Source organism: Hippoglossus stenolepis, chromosome 13, assembly GCF_022539355.2.
Source record: "Hippoglossus stenolepis isolate QCI-W04-F060 chromosome 13, HSTE1.2, whole genome shotgun sequence".
In the NCBI taxonomy this organism is placed as follows: domain Eukaryota; kingdom Metazoa; phylum Chordata; class Actinopteri; order Pleuronectiformes; family Pleuronectidae; genus Hippoglossus; species Hippoglossus stenolepis.
The window spans coordinates 11340238-11365269 of record NC_061495.1 but is presented as its reverse complement, the minus strand read 5'-3'; the positions used below and the strand labels follow the sequence as shown (position 1 = coordinate 11365269).

The window sequence follows — 25032 nt, the reverse complement described above, 5'->3', positions numbered from 1 at the left end:
CCAAGAGAGCTCTGTCACAGAAGCCAATAATTGGAAAATCACAGCCAGTTCTCCAAATTATCCCCAATACACCAAGGTAATTTTGCTGCGTCTGAGCACCAGCTACTCCAGCTTATAAAAAAGGGTACCTGTTATAATGTCTTAAATAAGGAGAAATGGGAGGAAAGTCTTCATTGTAACATGTTAAAGAACATCATTTCACCATTATTTATGTCATAGTATCCTCCTTTTTTATAAAGTATAAGTATAAATGTTACAGGCCTACACAATCTATATCTACTCAACCCATTTAATCTGACAATAGACGTAAATCCATCCCTGTTGCTTTGTTTTCTTACTCATACATTTCATTATTTATTCATAATATTTACATTTGCTTGTCAGTCTAATGTCTTTGTTGTTAACTGCAATTTTTATTTATTATTGTCATTGACCGCTTAATTAAGATATGTTACAAAACTATTATGTGTGTGCTGTTGTCTTTAATTGTTTTTGTGTAGCTGGGTTGTATCTTTATTTACTGGTATGTCTTTGCTATTGTTTTTTCTGTTTAATTGTAAATTAAAAATGACATTTTATAAATCAGTTGAATGTACCTGTAATGTCACATTTTTCCTGTAATTTTGCTATATAAACATATTATTGTAGTATATAGCCTAACTATAACTATGTTAGCATCTAATTCTATTTGAGCAAATTCGTTTTGTATTTAGTATTCTTACTTCTTACCCAGGTTGTGTTTGTCGTTGCATTTAAGAATAACTTCACTCAAGGTCGACTTACTGGCTTTTCCGCAGCTCATGTGTCTTCCTCTGTGGATACAGTTTGCTCAATCCTAGTGGAGAGAGAAAGATTTGGTTAAATATTGTGTCATTATAAGCTGTTGTGGTAATTTTGTTTTTGTGTGGCTTGATTGGATCTTCACCTGAGTGTCTATGCGTGTGGGTTTTCCATCTGTCACAATAACAGCACTTGGAATATATCGCCTATTACATTCATACCAATACTTTCATTCATTTAACCCCAGATATTATGATACAACGCTATTTTCACAAATTTTACTCGAAGCATTTCACTTTATACTAATAAGTAAAAAATACATTAGTACTTTATCAATTAATTATAATCATTGATTCTTTTAATCCAGGTTATGCAGGTAGTTGCATTTGAGAAGTAAAACTTTACTCAAGGTCGACTTACTGGTTTTCTAGCAGCTCTTGGTCTTCGCTCATCCCATATAGAGAGAGAGGAGGAATTACTTGTAAGTATATTGTTTCATGATTTATTCTTCTGGATCTCAAGAAGATGTAAAATCTCATAGCATCTCTGTGTCTGTTTAAAAAAAAACATTTTCTCTGCACTACCGTCGCGGAACAACGCTGCAGGATGTTCCCCTTTGACCCCGCTACGTCACGGCGGAGTTGAACCAATCAGGTCGCTCGTTGTTGAGAAGTGTCCGGGTTTCTCGGAGGCTGTTACCCTCTCGTCAACATGGTGAGTGCTGCCATGCAGACTAACTCTTTATTCACAATGAAGTTAACCCCAGAAGCAGACGAGAGTTGATTTGTGAACATCCTCCGTTCGGCCGATGTCCGTATCTTTGCCTCCACGTTGCTAAAACAACGTTGTGCATCCCAGGGCACCACGGGTTAGCACACCGAGTTAGCATTGAGCTAAGATAGCGGCAAACATATAGCGTCATGGTGCAGACTATGTCCTGGAATTCAGGGTTACCGTACAGTAAAAGTACAAACTACTACATACCGTTGGTTCAGATTGCAAACAACACAAGTTATTCCACGTCGGAGTGTTCGCAAACTAAAACTTTGGGTCGGTTATGGGTTTGTTAAGCTAGCTGCACAGTTAACTAGCTTAGCCCTCACGTTAGCTGTTGCACCTCCATTCTCCACCAGCATCTAGACAGAGTCTTCAGTCATTCAGAAAGACTACATGCGATACAGGTTTCCTGGTGAGGGAGCGTCACTGCGATGTGAAGTAAGAAATCATGTGTGTTTGTTATCAAGGAGAATCAACGTCAGCCTAACGGACAAAGACGACCTGTCTGTCAGACACAGTTAGCATTGTGGCTAAAAGTAACGTTATACTGAGCCGGTGGTTGTATGGTAAAGTGCATGTATTTGCGCCATTTATTATAATAAAACCATATAAAGTAAAACCTTGTTAGGCCAAGTCATCACCGATATTATCTTTAATAATAACTGTGTATTTCTAAGAGACTTGTTTGTACATGAATGAGTAAAGAAAGCCAGACATACTTCTTTAAAGTCCTGGTGCACCAGTATGAAACCAGTGCATGTTAATAACACCCCTGCAGTAAGTTTACTGTAATGTTTGGTTTTTGAGACGTACTGATTCAATTGTATGATGTTTTATTTTGTAGACTGCAGTTTGTGGTGCAGTTAAATTGTATTTCATTACGAGAGATATATCTTAAATCTATATTTATTTTATAAACCCTATACAAATGTGCAATAATACTTAAATATGTATATATATATAAATGGAATTTCCTGCACTCATTTGATTCATTTTAATTTTAAACATTCAACACATTAAGTGTTCTCTTATTGTCCTAATCCATAGAAGATATTTAGGTTTTATGTACTTAAATCACAGACCTTTAGTTCAGCCTGTTGACTTATATTATATTGAGAAAATCTCAGTCAACAACATATTTGGCGATATTGGAGAAGCCGTTAAACTGTGTTGGATATTTTCACCACTGGCTGCTGTGAGTTCACTGACTCTGGTGTTTCTCATTCATGACAGTCTTCATCGGAGGCTAATAATGGCCCGAGTCAAGCGCCACCTTACCCAGGTGTACCGCCCTCAGGGATACCTCCCCCATTTGTAAGTCAGTGACAGAGATGTTTGTGACTATTAGCTTTCCTCCTCTTGTTTCCAGTTGTCAGGGCTGATATGAACTTGTTAAATATTAAATGTTTTCATCAATGTTTCATTTGATCTAATGCCTGTTTTCTCTCTTTAACCTGATGTTTTGGCCAGATGGGACCACCTGGAATACCGCCTCATTTCCCTCCAATGGGAATGCCTATGGGACAGCGACCTCCCAGCATGACTCCAATGCCTCCTGGAATAATTCCACCGGGTATAATGCCACCAATGGGGGCACCTCCGATGGGACAGGTTAGCCTTGTTCAAAGCTAAAAGATTTTGTTTAGTTTTTTTCACTTTTGCTGGACAACTTGCTGAACTTTATTTGACTTGCTCTAGTCATTGGTTTTCTGTATTATTGCCGTGAGATTTTAGCAATTACTTTGAGTACAACGTCATCAACTGGTGGAGCCAATGTCTGCAGCTATGAATATAAAACCCAAGTTGCATAAATTCTATATACAGATAGTTCCTTCATTGCTAAGGAACCAAGGCAGCTGTGTTTCCCTTTATATTGTTGTAATTATTTTATATTTTATTTATTTTCATATTATACTTGCAGAATTTATTTTCAGCGAGCAAACATGTTTTGATTCCAGACACCACACATTTGCAACAGGCTATAAATAAAAGTTTTTAAAGTTTAAATGATAAAATCGGTGCTTCTTATCCCATCCAAACAAACAGCAATCCTTGTGCTGAACTCATGACACATATCATTCAAACACTGCTCTGATTAGTTCTTTGAAATGGAAATAAACCAAATCAGATAAGAATGCTGAGCATCAGGCAGAGAGGCTTTGTTCTGAAGGGGAAAATGAAGACGAGCTAATTCAAGAAAAATCCGCAGCCGACAAGATTTAAGATACTTATTGAGTTTTCTGGAATTTCATTCACAGTTAAGATCTTATCTTGCTTGTGTATTGTTTTAAACCATTGCCATTGGTTGTCTGAATACTGCTGAAATATTCACACAATCTTAAAAATGCATTAATTAAAGCAAATACGTCACATTTATTAAGCATATGTGATCCTGTAATGGGGGGGTTTAATTAAAGTGTCAGCAGTACAAGTCTTGAAGCTGGTGTGGGGATTCTAGTTAGGAGTTTGTCGTTGCCGCTGCACAGGTCGTAAGCTGTGTTATCACACCGTAAATAAGCTCAGCAGACACTGTTTCGGTCCCACATCATCGCATGCGTCCTTCCGCATAGACACCAACTCCCTCGTCTCACACTGTGTCTGATACCTGAACCTGCACTAGGTGGTATGGAAATGACCGATAAATATTTCATGATGCTTCCTTTATTAGATGCCAGGCATGATGCCACCCATGATGCCAGGGATGATGATGCCCCCTCGCATGCCAGCTGCGGCTGTGCAGCCAACGGGACCGGTAAATCTCCTAACCACCTTCTCATCAGTGCTCTGCTTCACACTTCTTAAAAATACACTGTGAATCTGTGAACGGCTAAATGAAGGATTTGCACAGCCAAGTAACACCTCTATTAGATGTGACCTGATTTCGCTCCATTAATTAATCTGTATATTCTTAACCACAGATCGAAATGAAACAGCTAAAAAACTAAATTAAATACTGTGTTTAACCAAAAGGAAAAAAAACACCAACGTGCTGTTTGTCCGTCACTTTTTTTGTGTTGGTTTTGGTTCAGCTGTGAATAACTAAAACGTAATGAGCATGTGAGCCCTTCACTTCTGTTGCTCTGCTCATTTTTCTTTTTTACCGAGTATCAAACTATTTATTCAAGTGAGCAGTTTGGTCTGACAGCTTTAGCGATCATAAGACAAGCACTTAATCAATACGAGCTTATCATGAATATATTTTTGCATCATTAGAGTGTGGAGTTTTGTATTAATGAGGAAAACTTTGTCAGCTACCGTGAATTATGAGTTTGTATTCCCGGATGAACTCATCAATCATTTGTAGAGAGATGCTGATGTAAACTTCTAGATTTGTTAGTGTTTCCTGTGAAAATATTATACTAAATAATTTGTCTTTTCCATAGCCGGGTGTTGACTCCACAGGTAAGATATTTAATTAGATGTATTATGGAAATCATATTCTTCCAAATGTTGTGTTCATTAAAGCACAGGCTCTGACTGCATTTGTGTTTTTATCCTCCCAGCTGCTGCACCCGGAACAGCTGTAAGTCTGATATATTTCTTTGTTTACAAGCAGTAATTTCATATTAACAATTTTGAGCTCTCATCATTTGCTCCAGTATTATGCCTTTTGTCTTCTAAATCCCTGCAATCTGTCAAAATTTAATTTGTTACTTCGTCTCTGCAGAGTACCACAAATGGATCTCCACCGGAAGATCAGCCAAAGAAGGTTTGTGCTTACAGAAAATATAAAAATTGATGTGAAAGAGTTTAAATATAATCAAAGTAGGGCAATTAACCAAACCGACATTTATAACCAATATAATTTTGTTCATGTTGGTTCATTCAGTTAATGCTTTCCCAAGTGCGTGCATTCACAAACTTCTGGGTTTCCGCTATGTTAATTTTGCAGTGGCGGCCCAGGTACCTTGTTGTATGTTATAATCCCCCTCCTCACTCCCGCACTGACCTGAGCTCACTATACAGAAATTATTAGGACACGTACAGGACTCGGGGGAGTGAGGGGGTGGTATAAGATAATCGTTCATTAATTGTATTTGAGATAAAGTTTGAAATAGTCTTGAATGATGCCTAAAGCAAAGGGATTTTGCTTGGTTTCTTTTTTTATGACTGAAACAGCTGATTCTGTTGTTTTTTACTTTCTCAGAAGTCTCTGTGGACCGAACACAAATCTCTTGATGGCAAGACCTACTTCTACAACACAGAGACCAAGCAGTCCACGTGGGAGAAACCGGATGATCTCAAATCTCCTGCAGAAGTAAAAACCTTTTATCTCTTTCATAACAGATTTAAAGTCTACTTCCTCAGAAAGATTCAGATAAAAGTTTATTTTTCTGAAGTTTAAAATGCCCGGCCTGAAGTGTCTCTCATAACAAATGCAATTAGATGAATTGCATATACTTAATAAAATAGATATGTTATTTTCACGTGCATCCTAAATTGCACAAGCTATCTCAGTACATTTTAGCCCAACTGACAGACTTTACCTTTTGTTATTTCCGCCTTTAGCAAATGCTGTCTAAATGCCCTTGGAAGGAGTACAAGTCGGACACAGGGAAGCCTTATTATTACAACTCTCAGACGAAGGAGTCCAGATGGACCAAACCCAAAGACCTGGAGGATCTGGAAGGTAAAGAGCTGCTGTCTGATGATGTCAGACCTGTTTTGATGTTCCCTACTGCGTTTTAACAGTATGATAAACGGCAGCCCTCTGGCATTTTCAGCGAATGGCACCATGCATTAGAGGGGCATCACTGATAGTCCAAATACAGGAGCACGTGGAGGCTGGTTCAGTTCCTTTATCTCTGTGCGGCTCTCCTATCTGCAGTAAGCTTTGAAATGAATACAAGAAGCATAACTGCTATTTTCTTGTTTCTCTTCCAGCTATGATCAAAGCAGAGGAGAACGGGTAAGAGCTACTTGTTTGCCTTCACTGCCTCGTGATATATTATGAATGACAAATACAATGCAATTGGAAGTTTTCGAAACCTAAACATATTTTTTTCAAATGGTAGCCCACTCAGTCAGTTATATTATCCTCATATTCTAAAAACCATCATTATCTGATTCCAGAACGGCAGAGGCGATGGTCCCCAGCATCACCACAGCAGCTCCTGCAGTGCTGGCAGATAATACAGCTGCTATGGCGACTGTAATGGAAGTGGAAACTGCTACAGCGGTCCCAGAAGAAAACCTCTCCCAGGCGGCTGTGCATCTCACAGCTGAGGTCAAGACTGCAGACGCTCCTGTTGCCTTGTCAGAGAGCGCAGCTGCCACAGAGGCCGCAGCCAGGTAAACAAAAGGCGTCTGATACCGAGACAGGTAACGTCTCCAGTCCTACACACATACAGGGTCACAGTGACACTGGATTTTTCTTCACACCACCCTCTCAACTAAATACACAAGGATGAGGATATTTAATGAAGGTGATAAATCCTTGTGTTGTATTTTCAACCACGTGATTCACATTTCCATTTTGTTTTAAACTCAGTGTTGAAGTTCCAAAGGAAGAACGGCCAGAACTTCAGAAGAAAACTTACAAATGGAACACAAAAGAAGAGGCCAAGCAGGCCTTCAAAGAGCTGCTGAAGGAGAAGGTGAGACCGAGGGACAAGTGGGTTTAACCTGTCAATGAACTGGAGGCCGCCCATTGTGAGAGGCTGAGTTGTCCCTGTATGGAAGTACTGAATGTAACTTGACATTTAACTGGTCAAAATACAAAAACTTCCATCTGCTTGTATCAAACATGCTGGTCTGGACATGCATTAGTATCCATTAACATGCTCTAAGCTGTGACCCACACCAAGAGTAATGCAGTCTGACTACATGTCTGCATGTGTTGTTGCAGCTATTAGACTGAAGATGGTGGAGAACCAACGCTTTTCTTTCCCTCTTTAGAGTAAACGTTCCTCTAAACGATCTGTAAATAATAAACAATCTTGATTATCTGACCATTTCTATGATTTAAAAATTTGGGCTTTGCATCAAAGTCATACTACAGCTCACTCATCAACTTAACACCAACAAGTGTTTTGATGATTGAGTTGTGTAACCTTTATAAATAAATGTTTGTACGATTTTTTTTTTTTTTTTCTCCACCTCGTCCTAATGCCTGATGTGTTTACAATACATGCTTTGCATTCTGATCCGGATCTAATCCCTGTCCTTCCTCATGAGCCTCCGGGAGGTCTTAGCCCGATTGTCGCTGCTTCTGATGTGTTGTGTGTGTTTGGTCGCAAGGTGGCCCAGCACCACCCACCTTGAAAGCTGCTATATTTAGGCTCTTTTTAATTTTGTTCACAAAGCTCTCCTCTGAGATTGCTCGCCATTTCCTGCAAGATCTTAATGGCTCTGTCTTGATGATTAGCTTTATTGGATCATGGGGCTGGCTGGGATTAAGACAGTGAGAGAAAGTGGCATGCCTCAGTGAGTTAGAATAACTGTGACAGCCGACAAGATGCAGGCACGTGGAGGAATCGGTTCATAATGGATGAAGCAGTCACTCCCTGGGAGAGGCAAATGGCAGATGGGGCACTTCTCTGAATTATTGCCACTTCACATCTCTTAACGGGCATCTATTAGTAACTAAGAAAATGTGTTAAGTTCTCGGAGACAACGCAGCACGACTCATTGTTCCTCCTCCTGTCTCGTGTGCTTTCAGCAACAAAGGATGATAAAACCGTCCACGTGTTTTGATCTATTGTTTGAAATTTCCCATTTAAAATGTAACAATTTGATTTGAGCTTTCAGGCTATCATGACTTGCTCTCTATTTCAGGGTGTGTCCTCAAACTCCTCCTGGGAACAGGCCATGAAAATGATTATCAATGATCCTCGCTACAGGTACAGGCTACTCTACCATGATCAGTTCATCCTAATTACTGTGCGAGTAACCAGCCGACCTCTCACCTCGTGTTTCTCTCTTTCCCTTATCAACAAAGCGCACTGCCCAAACTGAGCGAGAAGAAGCAGGCGTTTAATGCTTACAAAGTCCAGACAGAGAAGGAAGAGAAGGAGGAGGCCAGAATTAAATACAAGGAGTCCAAAGAAACCTTTCAGAGGTTCTTGGAAAACCACGACAAGATGACATCTACCACCAGATACAAGTAGGTGCTGCAGTGAAGCCACAGTAAATGTTTTGCTTTCCCCCCATTGATTTATGGTTCCCCTGAATTGTCAATATGATTATGCAGATGAGATGACTGAAAGGCCAACGATGGCTTATGCATGACATTGTGTCGTTACAGCACCGTTGGCTTTCACTTCAACTCCTGTGACCTGTTAAGCTCATCACATGCTCTTTGAATCACCATCACTGTGTCGCTATGTTATAATTTAGTGAGTGAGGGCTACATTTGCTAGTTCAAATTGTATATGTATAAAATATTGCATTAAACATGGAGGAAGGAGAAACATCAGGCCTGTAACATTGAACATGTTCCAGTTCCGATGCTTGATCTTGCATGTAACATCCAGTTCACCCTGTTTGCATTGGGTGAGAGTCACGATGACGGAGGAGAGAGACAGATTGACTGGTGACCTTGACAACGAGCCAGTTTCAGAGTTCAGCTGGTTGTGGGGTTGTGGCGATGACTGGGGCTGCGATCTGGGTTGGCACACAACAGGCAGTCGGAGAGTGACAGCGAGACTCTGTGTCTGGTTCCTTAAATTTAAAACCTCATTTACACTGCGTTCAACCACATCCTCTGACTCTTCACAGCAATGAGTTTTGAGAAGCATTTATGAAAAGTGCACATCATGGTGCATAACTTCCTAAAACCTTTACTTTGTAAGATATTATTAAGACTTCATGAGCTTTGAAACTTACTATACACAATCTAATGGCTTGCATTAATGAATTTGTTAAAGATAAATTTGGGCTGTGAAATACTGCCCTCATGTGGGCTGTTGTGTGAAATTATCCTAAATATGTGTTTGTGTGTACTTGTGATGTAGGAAAGCGGAACAGATGTTTTGTGAGCAGGAGGTGTGGAGCTGCGTTCCAGAGAGAGACAGACTGGAGATCTATGAGGATGTGTTGTTCTACCTCGCAAAGAAAGAGAAGGTAAGAGTTTGTACTCGAGCTCAGCCAAGTCTTTAGATTTAGATTTTTAATCAGCATGTCAGATATGTTAACTTAGCATAATGATGTAGAATCATTTATCTTCCTGTCTTCATCTGCCAGGAGTTTGGGAAATATTAGCACAATTATCTCACTGGTTTCCTCCTTTGTTTCCTGTTTCCAGGAACAAGCCAAGCAGCTGAGAAAGAGGAACTGGGAAGCTCTGAAGAACATCCTGGACAACATGGCTAATGTGACCTACCGCACCACCTGGTCCGAGGCCCAGCAGTACCTGCTAGATAACCCCACGTTTGCTGAAGACGAGGAGCTGCAGAGTATGAACACAGATATTCTCAGTCTAACTACTTTGTACTCTTGGGTTGCCGTAGTTATACATTCCCTTAGTTCTATGCAACTGGTGATAGTGTTGTTATCTACTGACAGATATGGACAAGGAGGATGCCCTCATCTGTTTCGAGGAGCACATCCGGGCGCTGGAGAAGGAGGAGGAGGAAGAGAAACAGAAGACTCTTCTCAGGGAGAGGAGACGCCAACGAAAGAACAGAGAGTCATTCCAGGTGAGAGGGGACAGATATTTACAATCATATTGGAGGTTACTGTGTCAAGAAAATAACTGGCCTAAAAATGTTTTAATAATCATCTAAATCCAGGTCAAAAAACGTCCAAATCTATTTATTTATTCACTATTTTGCTGTTTTCCCTCAGAAATTCTTGGATGAGCTCCATGACCATGGCCAGCTTCACTCCATGTCTGCCTGGATGGAGATGTACCCGACCCTGAGCTCTGACATCCGCTTTGCCAACATGCTGGGCCAGCCGGGTAAGACAGCAGTTCACAGCGCACGTGGCTTCACGAGCTGAACGCTGTGACACACGTGTATGTGACATGCCGACAACAGCATGTCATCAACATAAAAATGAGGCATACACAGCTCAGGGTGTAAATACTGTATGAAACACAGCAGTGCACTGTTAATTAACTTTATTGTTAACCACATTCACCTAACATTTCCTTTTTATGTCTTTTAACTTTAATTGGATTGGCTTCAATGTTTTTTCCATTCTTGTGTGACCATTTTTGACCCTTTTACTTTACTGTATAAAATAATAACAACTTAATGCCGTCCACTTTTCAGGTTCCACTCCCCTGGATCTGTTTAAATTTTATGTGGAAGACTTAAAGGCTCGTTACCACGACGAAAAAAGAATCATCAAGGATATTCTTAAGGTGAGAATCTTAAACCTTATGCACACTTCAGATCTGCATATATCACAGTCTCCTCTGAGAGCTTTGTTATGTGGTAGATATAAATCATACATCATACATATACATCAGCTTCTACAAGTTTTTTGTTTCATTTCTCTCAAGGACAAAAGCTTCCTGGTTGAAGTGAACACCAGCTTTGATGACTTTGGATCAGTCATCAGCTCAGATAAGAGAGCCACCACCCTGGATGCAGGAAACATAAAGCTGGCCTTTAACAGCGTAAGACTGCTTTCCTTTACATATTTTCCTCCCGAGCTTTATTAGATGTCCTTCGTATAATCTGTGGCCACTTTTCGGTAAATCTGTTCAGTCTATTGCAATTTAATGAGCCGCCTCTGCCATACATTTTATATTTGCCATCAATGAAATATTTATATATTATTACTAAATGTTTTGATGCACACTGTACAATAATATTTAGAGGTGCTAAAATGTTTCTATCCTCCCAACTTAGGGCAGCAGGAAACTAATGAATACATTTCTATGCAGTAAAAAGAAACCACCACTACCTCTGTTCTAACACATAATCAAATGTGTACAGATGTAGTGACTGAAGTAGTAACAGGATAATTCCAGTTACTGAGTTTAAGGTGTAAGAATTTAACTACTTTTGCTCCATATGACTTGTGAGCAAGGTTTATCATGTTACATTGTAGAAAACGCTGCGTTATGGGATTGCATTCTTCCTGTTATTAACCCAGTTTGTTCTGTGTAGTTACTGGAGAAGGCTGAAGCCAGAGAGAGGGAGCGAGAAAAGGAGGAGGCCCGGAAAATGAAAAGGAAAGAAGCAGCCTTCAAGAACATGCTGAAACAGGCCACCCCACCGCTGGAGCCAGAGGCTTCATGGGAGGCGGTACGTCTCTCGTGTGAATAATACTGTTACAGTTACTCAGCACCAACTGTTTTCTATTCACATCTCTCTCTTGCTCTCTTTATAAATAGTAGGAGGTTGTCTTTTCAGGTTTTATTATACTCAGTGTCGTATCATACTTTTTAATATTTCAGGTAAGAGAGAGATTCTTAAAAGAATCTGCTTTTGAGGACGTGACTCTGGAGTCGGAGAGGAAACGGATATTCAAAGATTTCATGCACGTCTTGGAGGTAAGATGGTCATGACAATGGGGAGAGAGGCTGAATTTATCACTCGAGACGATCATGTCGTTGAACATTATATTTATCATTTTAACAGCACGAATGCCAACATCATCACTCCAAGACGAAGAAGCACTCGAAGAAATCCAAGAAGCACCACAGGAAACGCTCCCGCTCCCGATCGGTCAGTAATCCTCACCTCTGAAACGAGACAATGAGCCGTGAGCAAACGGTTTATTGATCAATAACACCCCCCTCCCCCCCCTTATATCACGGCCTGGCCATCTCTAAATTACCCGACTGTAATGTTTTGACAGGGTTCGGAGTCTGAGGATGAAGAATATCACAAAAAGAAAAAGAGGTCACAGTCCAAATCCCCCTCTGAACGCTCCTCCAGTGGAGAATCTGGTGAGTGGTTTTCACAGCCTAGTAAATCTATTTATCATCATATAGAAGTAGTTCAGTGTTGTTGACATTTTCTGCATAAAAACCAGAGAGAAGCTACAAAAAATCCAAGAAGCACAAGAAGAAGGGCAAGAAGAGGCGCCACAAATCTGTGAGTATACAGAAACACCCCGAAACACATATATATATATATATATATATAAAATATGAGTGTTTGTACGCTGACTGTAATTGTGTCAAACAGGGATCACCGGAATCTGAAAACGAGAAGAAAGGACGAGAGCGCGATGGGAAGCGCGAAAAAGATCTAGAGAAAGATAAAGAGAATGACAAGTCCCGAGGGAAATCTCACTCCGACTCTAAACAGAAGTCTCCTAAAAGGAAAGCTGCCAAAGAGGAGGTATATTTCCTTTATTAATATATATATATATACACATGCACATACATATAAATAGTTTAAATTCCACCAATGTTAACCTCTTAAATGTTGTTACATGAAAAAAAAAAAAAACAGGTCATACTGACCTCAGGGACAAAGGAAGAATAATTTTATTATTTGTATAGTTTTATCTTACATTACCTATCTTTATTTTTTGTTACAATTATGGCTAAAATGCTATTTTTAATTGGAGTCAAATTTTGTCCCACAACCAGCCACTAGTATGGGAACCAGTTTGTCTTAGTACTCCCACGTGTGGCCTTTCTAAATATGATGTAATTTTAGTATTTTGTGTGTGGGGGTTTTTGGTTACCAGACAAAAAGTTGCTTAATCACTTTTGCAGGCAACTGACTCTCGTTTAGGACATTTTCTGTAACAGTTAACTTCAATCTTTCAAAGTTTATTTCATCCCTAAATCTTTGTGTCTTGCTGTGTCACATTCAGGGCGGCTGGGACACGTCAGGCAGTGAGCTGAGTGAAGGAGAGCTGGAGAAAAGAAGAAGAACTTTACTAGAACAGCTGGATGCACCTTGATGATCACACTTCTGCTGCCTTTTTGTTGCATTAGTTCACTTCTGCCAACATGCATTCCCCTTCAGGCTCAACTGACTGAGAGATAACACCCTCCAATGATTATTTAATGGGAATAGGCTTCACTGAACCTGTGAACACACTTAATGATAAATAATTTGATATCAGGAATAGCTGATCGATTGTTAATGTCAGGTCGTCCTTTTGTGGCTTGTTATCTCTGAGCATCTTTTAGTTGACTGTAGTTGTACATGTTCTCCATTGCCTCATTTTTATATTCAATTAAAGTCATATCTTAAGGTCTGACTGTGTCTCTCACCAGGAAATGTAGCAAGAAAACAAACGTGTTCAATAATATTATAGATTTGATCAAATCTAACTGCAGCTGTTTTCTTGAGGAATGATCCAAAAAGGTTTTAGTTGTTCAAATTGATTTACTGGAATTAAACAAGAGAAAATATTTTTTGTGGATACTAAAGGAGTTCAGACCGGTCAAAGGTTTTCTTTCTTATCTGTTCATCTCTGCTTCAAGTGACAACTGGTCAATATTTGAAGAAACTCTAAAGGCTGACATCAGATATTCAATACAATGTTGTTTGTATATGCCACCAAATCACAACATTCATTATCTCAAGGAACTTTACATGGTAATGTAGAGACCGTAAAATATTCCAGAGACAGTTCCTACAACGAGCTGGTAACTGAGGAGAGAAAAACCTCCCTTTAACAGGAAGAAACTTCCAGCTGAACCAGACTCTGTGGGCGGATGTCTGCCTCGACAGGTTGGAGTGAGCAGAAGAATGGGACGGGCTAACGTACTGGCACCTGGCTGTCTCTGGTGTGGAGGCATAAAAATATATTCAGTAGACAGTTAATAACGTCGGATATTGGCACATTCCTACACTTACGAAAACTTAAACATGAAAACCTGCAGCAAATATAAAGAGAAACTGCACAATATGATTCAACAGTACGAAATGCCTCCCTTGCTAAACAGGAGGAGAATTGATTTTTGTGCTGAATCCAGCCTTTAATTGATTCCACTCCTGAATGATCACACTTTCATCGTACCCTTTCCAACACCATACTGAGAAAAACTCTTCCACAGGGTTTAGGATGGGAGTTGGGTATTGATAAACCATTCACATTCTTTGACCACGTGCCAAATAACAAGCAGGACGCTCAGCCTGCTAACGACCTCTCTGCTCATGTCTGAGCAAAGCAGCCGGTGTAACAACCAGAAATATTGAAGTTTAAAGCTGTATGATCCTAAAATAACCTTATTGGACGTGTGTGAGCTCAATTTTGAGTATTTACTATTCAGAGAATGGGGTTTCGTGTTTTGGCAATTCAGAAAAACTAATACTTAAAAGTATATTTAAGAGCAAATACTTTGACTCAAGTAGAAAATATAAAGCGATACTTGTGAGTACATTTCGTCTTATTTGTACTTAAAGGTTTAGTGTGTAGGATTTACTGACATCTAGTGGTGAAGTTGCATGTTGCAGCTGGACACCCCTCATACCTCACCCTCACCTTCTAAACATGAAAGAGAACCTGTGGTAGATTCAGTTGTCATAAACTCAAAAGGTGTTTAGTTTGTCCAGTTTGGGTGACTGTAAAAAACATGGCAGCCTCCGTAGAGAAGGACAGCTCCTGATGTAAATATAAAGGGTCCATTCTAGGGCAAAGAAAACAATAATTCATACAATTTAGATGAAACAAGTGAAAACATCTCTAGGATCATTTTATGTTCACTTTCCCTTTTACCTAAATCTTATAAACTAGACCAGGGGTCTTCAACGTTTTTCAGACCAAGGACCCCCAAACTGATGGAGAGATGGAGCAGGGACCCCCTACTATATATCTATATATCTATATATAGATCTATATATATATATATATATATAGATATAGATATAGAGATCTATATATATATATATAGATCTATATATAGATATATATAGATATATATATATATATATATATATATACATATATATATATATATATATATATATATATATATATATATATATATATATATATATATATATATAGATATATATATATATATATAGATAATGTGTGCATTGCTGACTGAAAGATTACATCTTCTGCCTCCATTTATCCGTTCGCTACAATATGTTGGATTCATGTTAATGTGTATTTAAAGACGGTTGGTAAAAAATTCAAAATATATATATAATTGTCTAATCAACCAAAAATTTCGCGACCCCCCTGCAGTACCTCCGCGGACCCCCTGTTGAAGACCTCTGAACTAGATCTTTAATGTTTGAGTCACCATCACATCCTGCTTCTACAAGATGTCTCAGCAGAAAGCTGATGGTATCGAGTGTCCTGTGGATTCTCACATTCCCCAGCTTCAAGAAGAATGAGACAAAAAGTCAATGTAAATAGTTTATTTGATCATATTCAATGAAAATCTCATATCACCTAATAAAAAAAAAAAAAGCTTGTTATTTTGTAATAAGCGCAATAAACTGCCTAAAATACATTTCTGGTGAAAGTTTAAAAAAAAACATGCCAGTATTATCCAGTTAGAGAAATGACACTATTACAGACGGTGTAGTTAAAGAGAGACGGAGATGATTACAAGGTGCATCACTGAGCCACATTCCAGCTCATCATCACAGGTCAACCAACAGAAACCAGTTTAATGTTTCACAACGAGTCCAGTAACATGAGCGTGCTGCATGTCGCCGGAGCTGGGTTTGATGCACGTGACATAAACCCACAAACAAACTGCGTGATCCTGCTTCATAACAGGATTTCACTCACTACTGTAGATTCCCGGCTGCATTTGGCTTCATTAAATATACAAAAGAAAAAAAAATATGGAAACAAAAAAAATCTATAAGTTAAAATAACATTCAAGTTGTATAGCACAAGGCAATGAAAACTTTTGTTTAAACAATATGTACAATATTAACCATCTGGTAAAATGTGAAAAGGGAAAATAAAAAAACATGGTTTGTAGCAAAATATCTGTACATTTAGGAAACTTTTTTGTTTTTGTTCTTCTGTTTCGCCGTCACTCGAATGACTCGACGGAAACATGAGCTTAAAGGAATCTTTTCAGTGGTTAAATACTATACATTTAAAATTACAATAAAGTGAGCAGACACAGTAGCCTGGAGTATGATTAACCTGTAAATACAACGATGGGTTATATCCAGTTTTGTCAATGAGATCATCGAGTCTATCGTGCAGTTTATACTCTTGGTAACTTGTTCCCATAAACCAGTGAAACTTCTGTGTTGTCACAGAAACAAACGGCAAAGTTTAGTGGAACTGGGCGTCTTCTTCTATGGATTAAGAGCGACAGAGTCAGACTTCGGTAACCACTGATCAGTATGAAGAGATTTGATGGATGCGATTCACATTCGCTCGGGCCCTGTCCTGATAGGTTTTCTTTATCCGGCTTCACTTAACCTAACATATCGTCCTGGTAACCTGTACAAACCAGGTTCAACATATCCAGGATATCGGTCCTTTATCTGGCTCAACTTAACCCAACATCGTCCTGGTAACCTGTGTTAGCGGTTCAGCAAAGGTAACCACGGTGATTTATTCCAGTAAGAAGTGAACCAGGTTCGTAGGACTTAAAACTCAAGTTACCTCAATAACAGCAAATCCTGTTTCCTAGCACAGGCCCTAGGTCTCGTTTTGAAAAATAATTATTGTTTCGTGGACTTTTTCATTCATTTTCCATCAACCTTACACTTAATTTCTTTTAATAATTCAGATCTTGAATTCATTTCGGTCCACCATCTTCCTGCCTGATCGTCAGCCCTTGTAGTTGAAGACGAGAAGCCTCATGAGATGCATGTTTGTGTAGAAAGAGGAATGTAAGAAAGCACCAAAATGTACCGAGATAAAACCGAGTGTGAAACTTGGTCAGTAAGAGACGCAGTATCTGTGACATCTGAAGGGAACGTGTCCCGTACATTCTACATTAAGGAAGCGTCTCCTCGCGCGGCTCTTAAAGCCACAAAGTCCAGTTTCAACATGTCGCAACATTAAAGCCAGGTCAAACTGTATTGCTTTCAAAGTGGGGCTATTAAAAAACAGAGAAACAGAACACAGTGTGACATTAGAGCACAAGAATAAGTTCAGGCACTTGGCTTGTCGAAGGTTCGAGAACCTTTCAGACACTTCTCTTTAAACTCATTCCCGTCCACCTCCCAGTCCTTCATCGTGAAATGCTGCTACGATACCACAGACAGGGAACAACACGTATTCTTATGTAATATATATACATACTCATATCTACGGTTGCTACAACGCTCGTCAGCCTTCGCTCCGCATCCGACCTTCCGTCCCTCCCTCTTCTCAACATCCCTCAGTCCTTCCCCCCCCACCCACCACCACCTGTTCGCCTCCTCCCTTCCAGCACATGAACCGGTCCCTCGTCATATGACCACCTCGCCGTTGTTGTTGTTCACCGGCCGCAGGTTCTGATCGTCAAAGCGTCTCCTGACACTCCTCCGCACGGCGTCCGCTCGCCTGTAAGGCTGATTCCTCAAATCTGAGATAAGGGGAAGGATGGGGGGAGGGGGAGAGGAGGGGATAAAAGAGCTGTCAGTCATCCTGTCAGGGAGATTTGATGAGCCCACATGCTTCTTGTGCTGGTAGCCTGTCTTTCAAAGCAGCGTGAGGTCTACACAGGAGGAAAAAGAGCCCCTCAGGTCGGCCGTCTCTGGACGTTACGACAGAGACGAGCCGCTGGGTTCTGACTTGGGAGCTTCTCCCAGAGAGCGAGAAAATCTGAGACGTAACTTTTGAGAAATCAAGATAAACCTTTCCAATAAAAAAAGGTGAATTAACTACAATAAAGAGGAGCAGCGTCTTTAAATCAGACATTCAAATGTTCTGTTATTAAGGTGATAGAATGATGAGGAAAGGAAAGGGACAGGGAGGTGATGAAAGAAGGTAAAAGAGGAAGGTAGGTAATAAAGAGATGCTTGCCAGGTTCTGGACACATCCACCACTACAGGCGTGCTACTGGAGGAGTTCCTTACCCTCGAGTAGACATTGGGAAATTTAGTAATGTTATTCTTCTTTAGGGCTGGATAAAGAGAAGACAAAAAGGGAGGTTAAAAATGGAGGAGGAGGCGGATGACGAGAACATTTATCCTACTGGCTTTGCACAGAGAGCGCTGTGAGAGCAAAGCAGGGTGGCAGCAGGCTGCGTGGAAGGGGGAGGAAGCGAGAGATGGGGGAGGGCATGACAAGAGAGAGAGAGAGAGCTGGAAGAGGTTAAGTGATTCAACTGACAGGGAGGAGAAGAGAGGGGGAGCCGGAAGCTCATTTAGTTTATTTTTTTGATATGCGTTACTAGACCCAGGCTGCTTTGCAGAGCGGCTACCAGCAAGAAAGTAAAAGTGCCCGTTTCAAACTTCCAGCACAGAGCATTTGTGAACTGAAAAAAAAAAGAAATGGCTCCAGTCGACAGCAGAATTACATTCAACAGCATCTCCACCAAAGAAACAAAGCATGCAAGCACAACCGATGAATGAGTCACCGCCACACAGAGAAACAAGCAGGATGCACGTTAGTAACACACAGACTGCAAGTGAAAAAGAAAGACACCTGTAATGCAAAAGAATAAAATGTGTGCAAACGTCATGCAGCGGGTTAGCGAGTCTGCCAGACGAGCAGGAAGTCACGTGACAAGAGAGGTGACCTGTCAGCAGACCCGAGCACAGCGTCAGGGCTAAACTGGGAGAGCAGGGGGCTGCGTCGTGGAGAAGCTGCAGCGATGAAGCAGTCAGCATTCAGCATGAAGCAGGCAGCAGGCAGCATGAAGCAGGCAGCATGAAGCAGGCAGCAGGCAGCATGAAGCAGGCAGCATGAAGCAGGCAGCATGAAGCAGGCAGCATTCAGCATGAAGCAGGCAGCATGAAGCAGGCAGCATGCAAGACTCTCTGACAACAGCAGTGATGATAATGTGATGATGTGATGATGAACACACAAACATTGATTTTTGACACTTGGAACACACAGGAAAGGCAAGTTATAATGCCACAGGCGCTCTCACACATGACGTTAGATCATACCTGCCATGGAGATGACTGAAGCTTGTACAGTAGATACAATGAAATATGTGACGTTCTGCCACTGCGGCATGTCGGGCGACCAAATTGGATCTGAATCTAATCAGAGATAAACTGCTCCATTCGTAAATGAGTATACATTTCCAGTCTCCCACCACTAGGGGGCAGCACCCAGCTACACATCTCGGCTCCTTTACATGAGGGGAGACGCTCCACTTTAAATCCAGTCAGTCCAGGTGAGATTGACCTCAGCGACCTTTCTCTGTGACATTATGTTTTGCCTTGGTTGATAAAATAATGGTGATGAATGAGGGCGTCACACTCCATGCAGAGGAAACCGTTTAACCCAACACCGTGTCATGCTCAGGGAGGGGAAATACACACAATACACAAACAGACGTGTGCGTCTCCAAGAACCGTGAGATCCGGGCACAGTGCACATGCACAGGTCCGAAGTGTGAGTGGAGTGTGACGGTTAAAACAGGGAAGAGTGTGTGAGAGGGCATGCAGAAGGAGAGGAGAAAACTTGAAGGACATTTTGTTCCATTAACCTTTGAGAGGAGAGAGAGAGCTATAAGCTTAGTAATGGTACTCCTCATTGAGGGCGGACTCGCAGAAGAACCGAGAGCCGCGCTTGGCTGTGCGGGCGGTAAAGGGCACTGTCTTCAGCACTGCATCGAGAACGACAGAGACAACAGCCAGGACAAGACAAGACAAACACAATATAAGAAAATGAAGCAGATTCCTACAGAGGTTTAGCACTTGGTTAGCACTAAGCAAATACCCAACAACAGCATCAGGAAGGGCCGGGTGCAAAACGCCTCACAGACAGTTTAAAAGTTTAATTTAGCAGTTTAAAGTACGACTAAAAACTGACAACACTCCATTTACTAGTTTTGTTATTGACATCTGAATATTAAAAAAAAAAAAAAAAATCTATAAAATCAAGTTTTATTGTCACATCAATCTCACAGCCATGGGCCATTCTAGAAGGATATTCAACTTTTACTTCGATGAAAGAGGCAACAATACAATGAAAAATAATATTGAATTGCAAGTAAAAGTACATATTAACACAAGTATTACAAGTATTACTAAATGTAAAAAGTATTAAATAAAGCACTAATCATGAATAAAAGACTCTTTACTGTGAGTATTATTGTAACTTATATTATTGTTAATAGTAATGCATTAATATTATTAATATCCAAAGTAAAAGTATTTTTCCAAAAGTAAATATACTGCGGTCACTATAAAAAAAATCGAAATGATCTGTATTAACATTGTTTCTGTTTTGGATTCATGTAAAAAAAAAAACAACATACTGTTCAATGATTATTTTAGTTTTTTAAACTCAAATATCAGCAACAGTGTTAATCTCAACTATAGATATTTGATATATCTAATAAAGAAAAGTAAAAGATTTGCATATATATTATAGTACCTGAATTCTCTGTTTAAGTATTTTACTTAGTTACATTCCATCACTGTCCATGACTAGTTTTCATCTCAGTAAACGTCTCATTACTAAATAAAACCCGGCCCAGGCTACGTACAGGTTGTGTTACAAAGCAATGACGGAGCAGATAAGATAAAGCAACGATCATCAGAAACATTTGAGCCGATCGTCGCTGGATTAGCTCGACTGTCAGTGAATGTTTGTTCTCATAACATCATGGATCTCAAACATCTGACAGCTGAAGTGTCAAAGCCACAGTCGTCGTGTTAGTTGCTTTAGAATCACTTTGTTAAAGACTAAATGTTTAGCATAGAAGAGGACCTTCATGCAGAGCGCCCTGGTGTGTGTGTGTGTGTGCGTGTGCGTGTGTGTGTGTGTGTGGTCACAGACGGCAGCCGGGCCCAGGTGACGTTACCTGTGATGATGTCCTCAATGGCTCCATCTTTGCCTTCGTAGACGTGGCGGCTGTCTTTCACCTGTTTCTTCCTCAGCTCCTGGATCAGGTCCTGCTGCTGCCGCTTGTTCTTATGGGAGGGAGACTGAGGTAGACACAGACACACACACAAGTTATATGTGTTAGATGTGATTACAGTATGTTCTGCAAAGGATCCTCACACGCATAATTTTCTCTTTCTCTCGTTCCACTCATCCCTTCATTCTAGCGTTTGTGCCTGTGAGATAATTGAACCATTTTGGAAGAAACAGCTGATCCTGAGTGGATGTGATGTGGCTCAGCATGTGTCAGACTGTGCAACCAGATATAACCTGCACCCAGCAGGTGTTTAACTAATCTGGAGGAAGAGAGGTTGAAGCGGAAGAGGAGGAAGTGGAGCGCGTTTTTCCTTCTGGTCGCCGTGTTCCACTGTCGCCTCCTGCCCTAGAAAGCGATATAGGGAGAGAGGGGAGGAGGGGGGGTGAGGAAAGAGAGGGGCAACTCACCTTCTTCTCTTCCTCCATCATGGCCTCTTGCTCTAGAAGTTTCTCCATCATTATCTGCTCCTGTCTCTTTCTGTGCTCGTTGTCCTCTTCCGCTTGCTAAAGAGACAACACACCCACGTCATGTACACGCATACAACACACACTGCTGCTGTTGCCATCATAGAATTCAACACTGGAGCTTTAAAAACCACACTTGCAAAACCAAACGTCTGCCAGCTGAGATGATGCTTGGGTATCGTGAGCAGTGTGGAGTCATTAAGGAGAAGGAGGAGTTCGGTGAACGGAGCTGACACACAGCTGCCGTGGAGGGAAAACAGCTGAGAGCAGGAAAACACTTCCAGAGAGTGTTGGATTGAATCCCAGTTCATGTAAAACCTGTTGATTTAACTGCTGCTCGGAGGAACATATGAAGCTGTTTACTTACAGAGCATCAACAGAACACACCACTGCCACAAGAAGCAGTAACGTAGTTTGGAGAGGTACTGTAGTACTGTTTCTTTACATCCTTAAATCTGCTCATTTATTTGTAAAAGCCATACTTTGTTCCTGACACGGTTCAAGACCCCAAACACACAAATGCACATCAGCATTTCAAAGTATCTTTACATCTCAGCCTCGACTTTCCTGCTGTGGTGACAAAGATTGGATCCTTTTCCACTGGTCTTAAAAACCCATTAACACCCACTAACATCTGGCTTCTGTCTGCAGTGGGAATGGATACAATCAGGATTCTCTTCCGGGTCAAATGACTCTGCAGTAGACGCAGATTTTTTAAAATCGGCTCCGGCTCTGATCCCCAGTGATGGAAACATGACACCTGGGTGAGCATTTTCTTCTTCTTCTTCTTTATTATGGCGGTCTTGAAGCTGATGCTGCAACTTTTGCGGAGCAACTTCCAGGAGTTGGCACGTAAAAAGCCATGTTTACGTTTCTACTTATTCTTTTTTACATCTTGGGAACAATGTGCAACAGCCATTTTTTTCTTTGTACCATGCAAGATGCAACACTGGCAAGAGAGCGCCTCAGTTTCTGTCTTTTTAGCAGGTTTTAAGTACCTATGTATACCCGCTAATTTTAGTGTTGAGGAGGCATAAGTATGGAGGTTAACAGCTGGCCAGGTGTGTGAATTCCACTACGTGTGTGTGTGTGTGTGTGTGTGTGTGTGTGTGTGTGTGTGTGTGTGTGTGTGTGTGTGTGTGTGTGTGTGTGTGTGTGTGTGTGTGTGTGTGTGTAAGAGAGACGGACGATTTGTCCAACTCACCCTGTAAGCCTTAACAAATCGCACAAACACAGGGAAGAAGACGGACGGCGGCGTGGTTTTGGCGTTCTCCCCATAGAATTTCACCGCCTCGTCGAAGGCGTCCTGTTAAAGACAGAGAGTGGCCAAACAGACGAAAACATTCAGATGACTGTTTCACAGAGTGGAAAAAAACCAGGGCACTCTCAAAGTGAGGTGTGCTCGTGTCACCTGTGCAATCTTGGCGTCGTCCTGCATCTTCTTCAGCTTGTTCTCATTGTGTGTGATGAAGTCTTTGAGCATGGTGTTGTGGCCGTGCATGCTGCACTCCCGTCTGGTCAACTCCATGCCCCTCTGCAGCTCCCTCACATCGAGCAGGACGTTCTCCAGCGACACTGTGAACACAGAGAGACTCATGAGAACACGTGTAACCCCAGTATTCAACCGCACGGAACCCAAACCTGATGCTGAGGGATATTTAAATCTTACAGACAAATGAAAAGACACAGAATTAATTAAAGCAACACCATGTAACTTTAACTGAGCAACAGCGCCCTCTGCGGCCACATGCGGTGATTCATTCTGTGGGGCTCCGTGTCCGAGCGATTAAGTGGTTTTCATGTAGAGAAAACAAAGCCTATGAAACTCGCTCAACTAAAAACACAACTGAGCGTTGGATATTACCCATGATCCCCGGCTTCCTGAACTAAAAGACCTGCCGCTGTAACACATAAACCAAACTCTTTATAGATAAATGCTGGTTTTTAAATAACATTTTTACCTGATCTACAGTTCAGAATTGCCTTTGAACTTGCTGGACCTGATTTTGACAACTATCAGTCAGTTAAACACTTAGAAACAGGCGTCTAGGCCGACAAGTGCAAATGAGAGCTGCACCACTCTCCCTATTCAAAGTCAGTGAACCATCAAACTCCTTTTGAAGCTGAAGGGGAAAATGTTGCACAGTATTGCTTTAAATCTCCAAACAGCCTCTGCACCAGAGTTAGCCTCCTCTCAGTTATGTTAACTTGCAACAAACACATCTGCGCTGCACAACTCACCTGCTGCAGCCTTCTCCACGTAGTGCAGTTCGTTGTAGAAGAGAGAAACCTGCGAGTACTTCTCTTTCACCACATTGGCGATGTAGTGTAACAACGTTATCTTACGGTCCGTCGACTTGGTATCGATTAGCTGAGAGTAAAAGCAAAGTCAAAGAAAAGTTAGACGTGAAGAAAACCTGCACGAGAACATTTTGAAGTGTGGGAGGAAGCAATTTCAACTTACCAAGTCTAAACTCTGCAGCTTGAAGCCGTACACCGCTCCTCTTTTGCTGCTGTTCATGTAGTTTCCAAGTGCCAAGATAATCTGCACAACAGCATGAGCACAAATGTGAGAGAGGGAACCACACATGGATCCAACATTACACTCAGTCTAAACACAACTGGTTCAATTACCTCAAGAATTTTCTTCAGCTTCTGTGACGACTTGATGGACACTGACGCTGCGATGACTGCGTGAAGTTGCTGCAGAGACACAAACAGATTGTTGCTTTCTATGAGTCCAACATCACACACCAGTAATAATAACAACAATAATGTGAAGGAGGCGTCTTTGATGGTGTAATTATTTTGAAATTTGGTGGGAGATTTTGTCGGAGAACTCACCGGCGTGAGCATCTGGATGCTCTCGCTGAAGTTGCCGATGAAGGCCATGATGGTCATCTTCTGCATGAGCCGCTCGATCTTGCAGAACTGCATCATGAAGCGGTCCTCGTCCGTCAGGGTCTCCACCGGCTTGCGCTCCTTTTCGAACTGACGCATGACTTTGATCTCGTTCTCTGTGGGCTGGAAGCGCATCAGACACTCCACGAAGTCCACGGGCAGAGTGCGAAGGTCCAATCTGGACGACGGGCAGAACAGAGGTAAGTGTAAAAAACACAGAAG

At 41.2% G+C, this 25032-nt stretch overlaps 2 protein-coding genes across 17 annotated transcripts in view; one reads left to right on the top strand and one right to left on the bottom strand.

Moving 5' to 3' along the window:
- Positions 1 to 1391: 1391 nt before the first annotated feature.
- On the top strand, positions 1392 to 13677 carry prpf40a (PRP40 pre-mRNA processing factor 40 homolog A). 2 transcript variants are annotated; one of them, XM_035175024.2, is made up of 27 exons: positions 1422 to 1494; positions 2791 to 2871; positions 3028 to 3168; positions 4226 to 4309; positions 4941 to 4959; positions 5061 to 5080; positions 5225 to 5266; positions 5705 to 5815; positions 6067 to 6187; positions 6442 to 6466; positions 6631 to 6849; positions 7049 to 7154; positions 8335 to 8399; positions 8498 to 8662; positions 9513 to 9621; positions 9803 to 9953; positions 10063 to 10196; positions 10345 to 10459; positions 10776 to 10867; positions 11009 to 11125; positions 11622 to 11759; positions 11912 to 12007; positions 12096 to 12182; positions 12316 to 12406; positions 12493 to 12554; positions 12648 to 12803; positions 13288 to 13677. In XM_035175024.2, the coding sequence occupies exons 1-27, from the start codon at positions 1492 to 1494 to the stop codon at positions 13375 to 13377; spliced, it is 2640 nt and encodes an 879-aa protein (XP_035030915.1). In that variant the 5' UTR covers positions 1422 to 1491; the 3' UTR covers positions 13378 to 13677. The 2 variants fall into 2 exon arrangements, with proteins under 2 accessions (XP_035030916.1, XP_035030915.1); XM_035175025.2 differs by lacking the exon at positions 2791 to 2871 and having other exon boundaries at positions 1392 to 1494.
- Positions 13678 to 15782: 2105 nt separating this feature from the next.
- fmnl2a (formin-like 2a) overlaps positions 15783 to 25032 on the bottom strand; it is a 53183-nt gene continuing 43933 nt past the window's right edge. For 5 of the 15 annotated variants that reach the window (XM_035174032.2, XM_047342743.1, XM_035174033.2 and 2 more), the window contains 9 exons: positions 24754 to 24988; positions 24544 to 24612; positions 24374 to 24454; positions 24151 to 24280; positions 23321 to 23484; positions 23114 to 23215; positions 21853 to 21948; positions 21329 to 21452; positions 15783 to 17926 (listed from right to left, as the gene is read on the bottom strand). In XM_035174032.2, the coding sequence (XP_035029923.1) occupies positions 17811 to 17926; positions 21329 to 21452; positions 21853 to 21948; positions 23114 to 23215; positions 23321 to 23484; positions 24151 to 24280; positions 24374 to 24454; positions 24544 to 24612; positions 24754 to 24988 (1117 nt within the window). In that variant the 3' untranslated portion in view covers positions 15783 to 17810. Of the gene's footprint in view, positions 17927 to 18366; positions 18467 to 20005; positions 20126 to 21328; positions 21453 to 21852; positions 21949 to 23113; positions 23216 to 23320; positions 23485 to 24150; positions 24281 to 24373; positions 24455 to 24543; positions 24613 to 24753; positions 24989 to 25032 lie in introns of those variants that run through there. The other 10 variants (XM_047342751.1, XM_047342742.1, XM_047342747.1 and 7 more) reach the window with 4 other exon arrangements.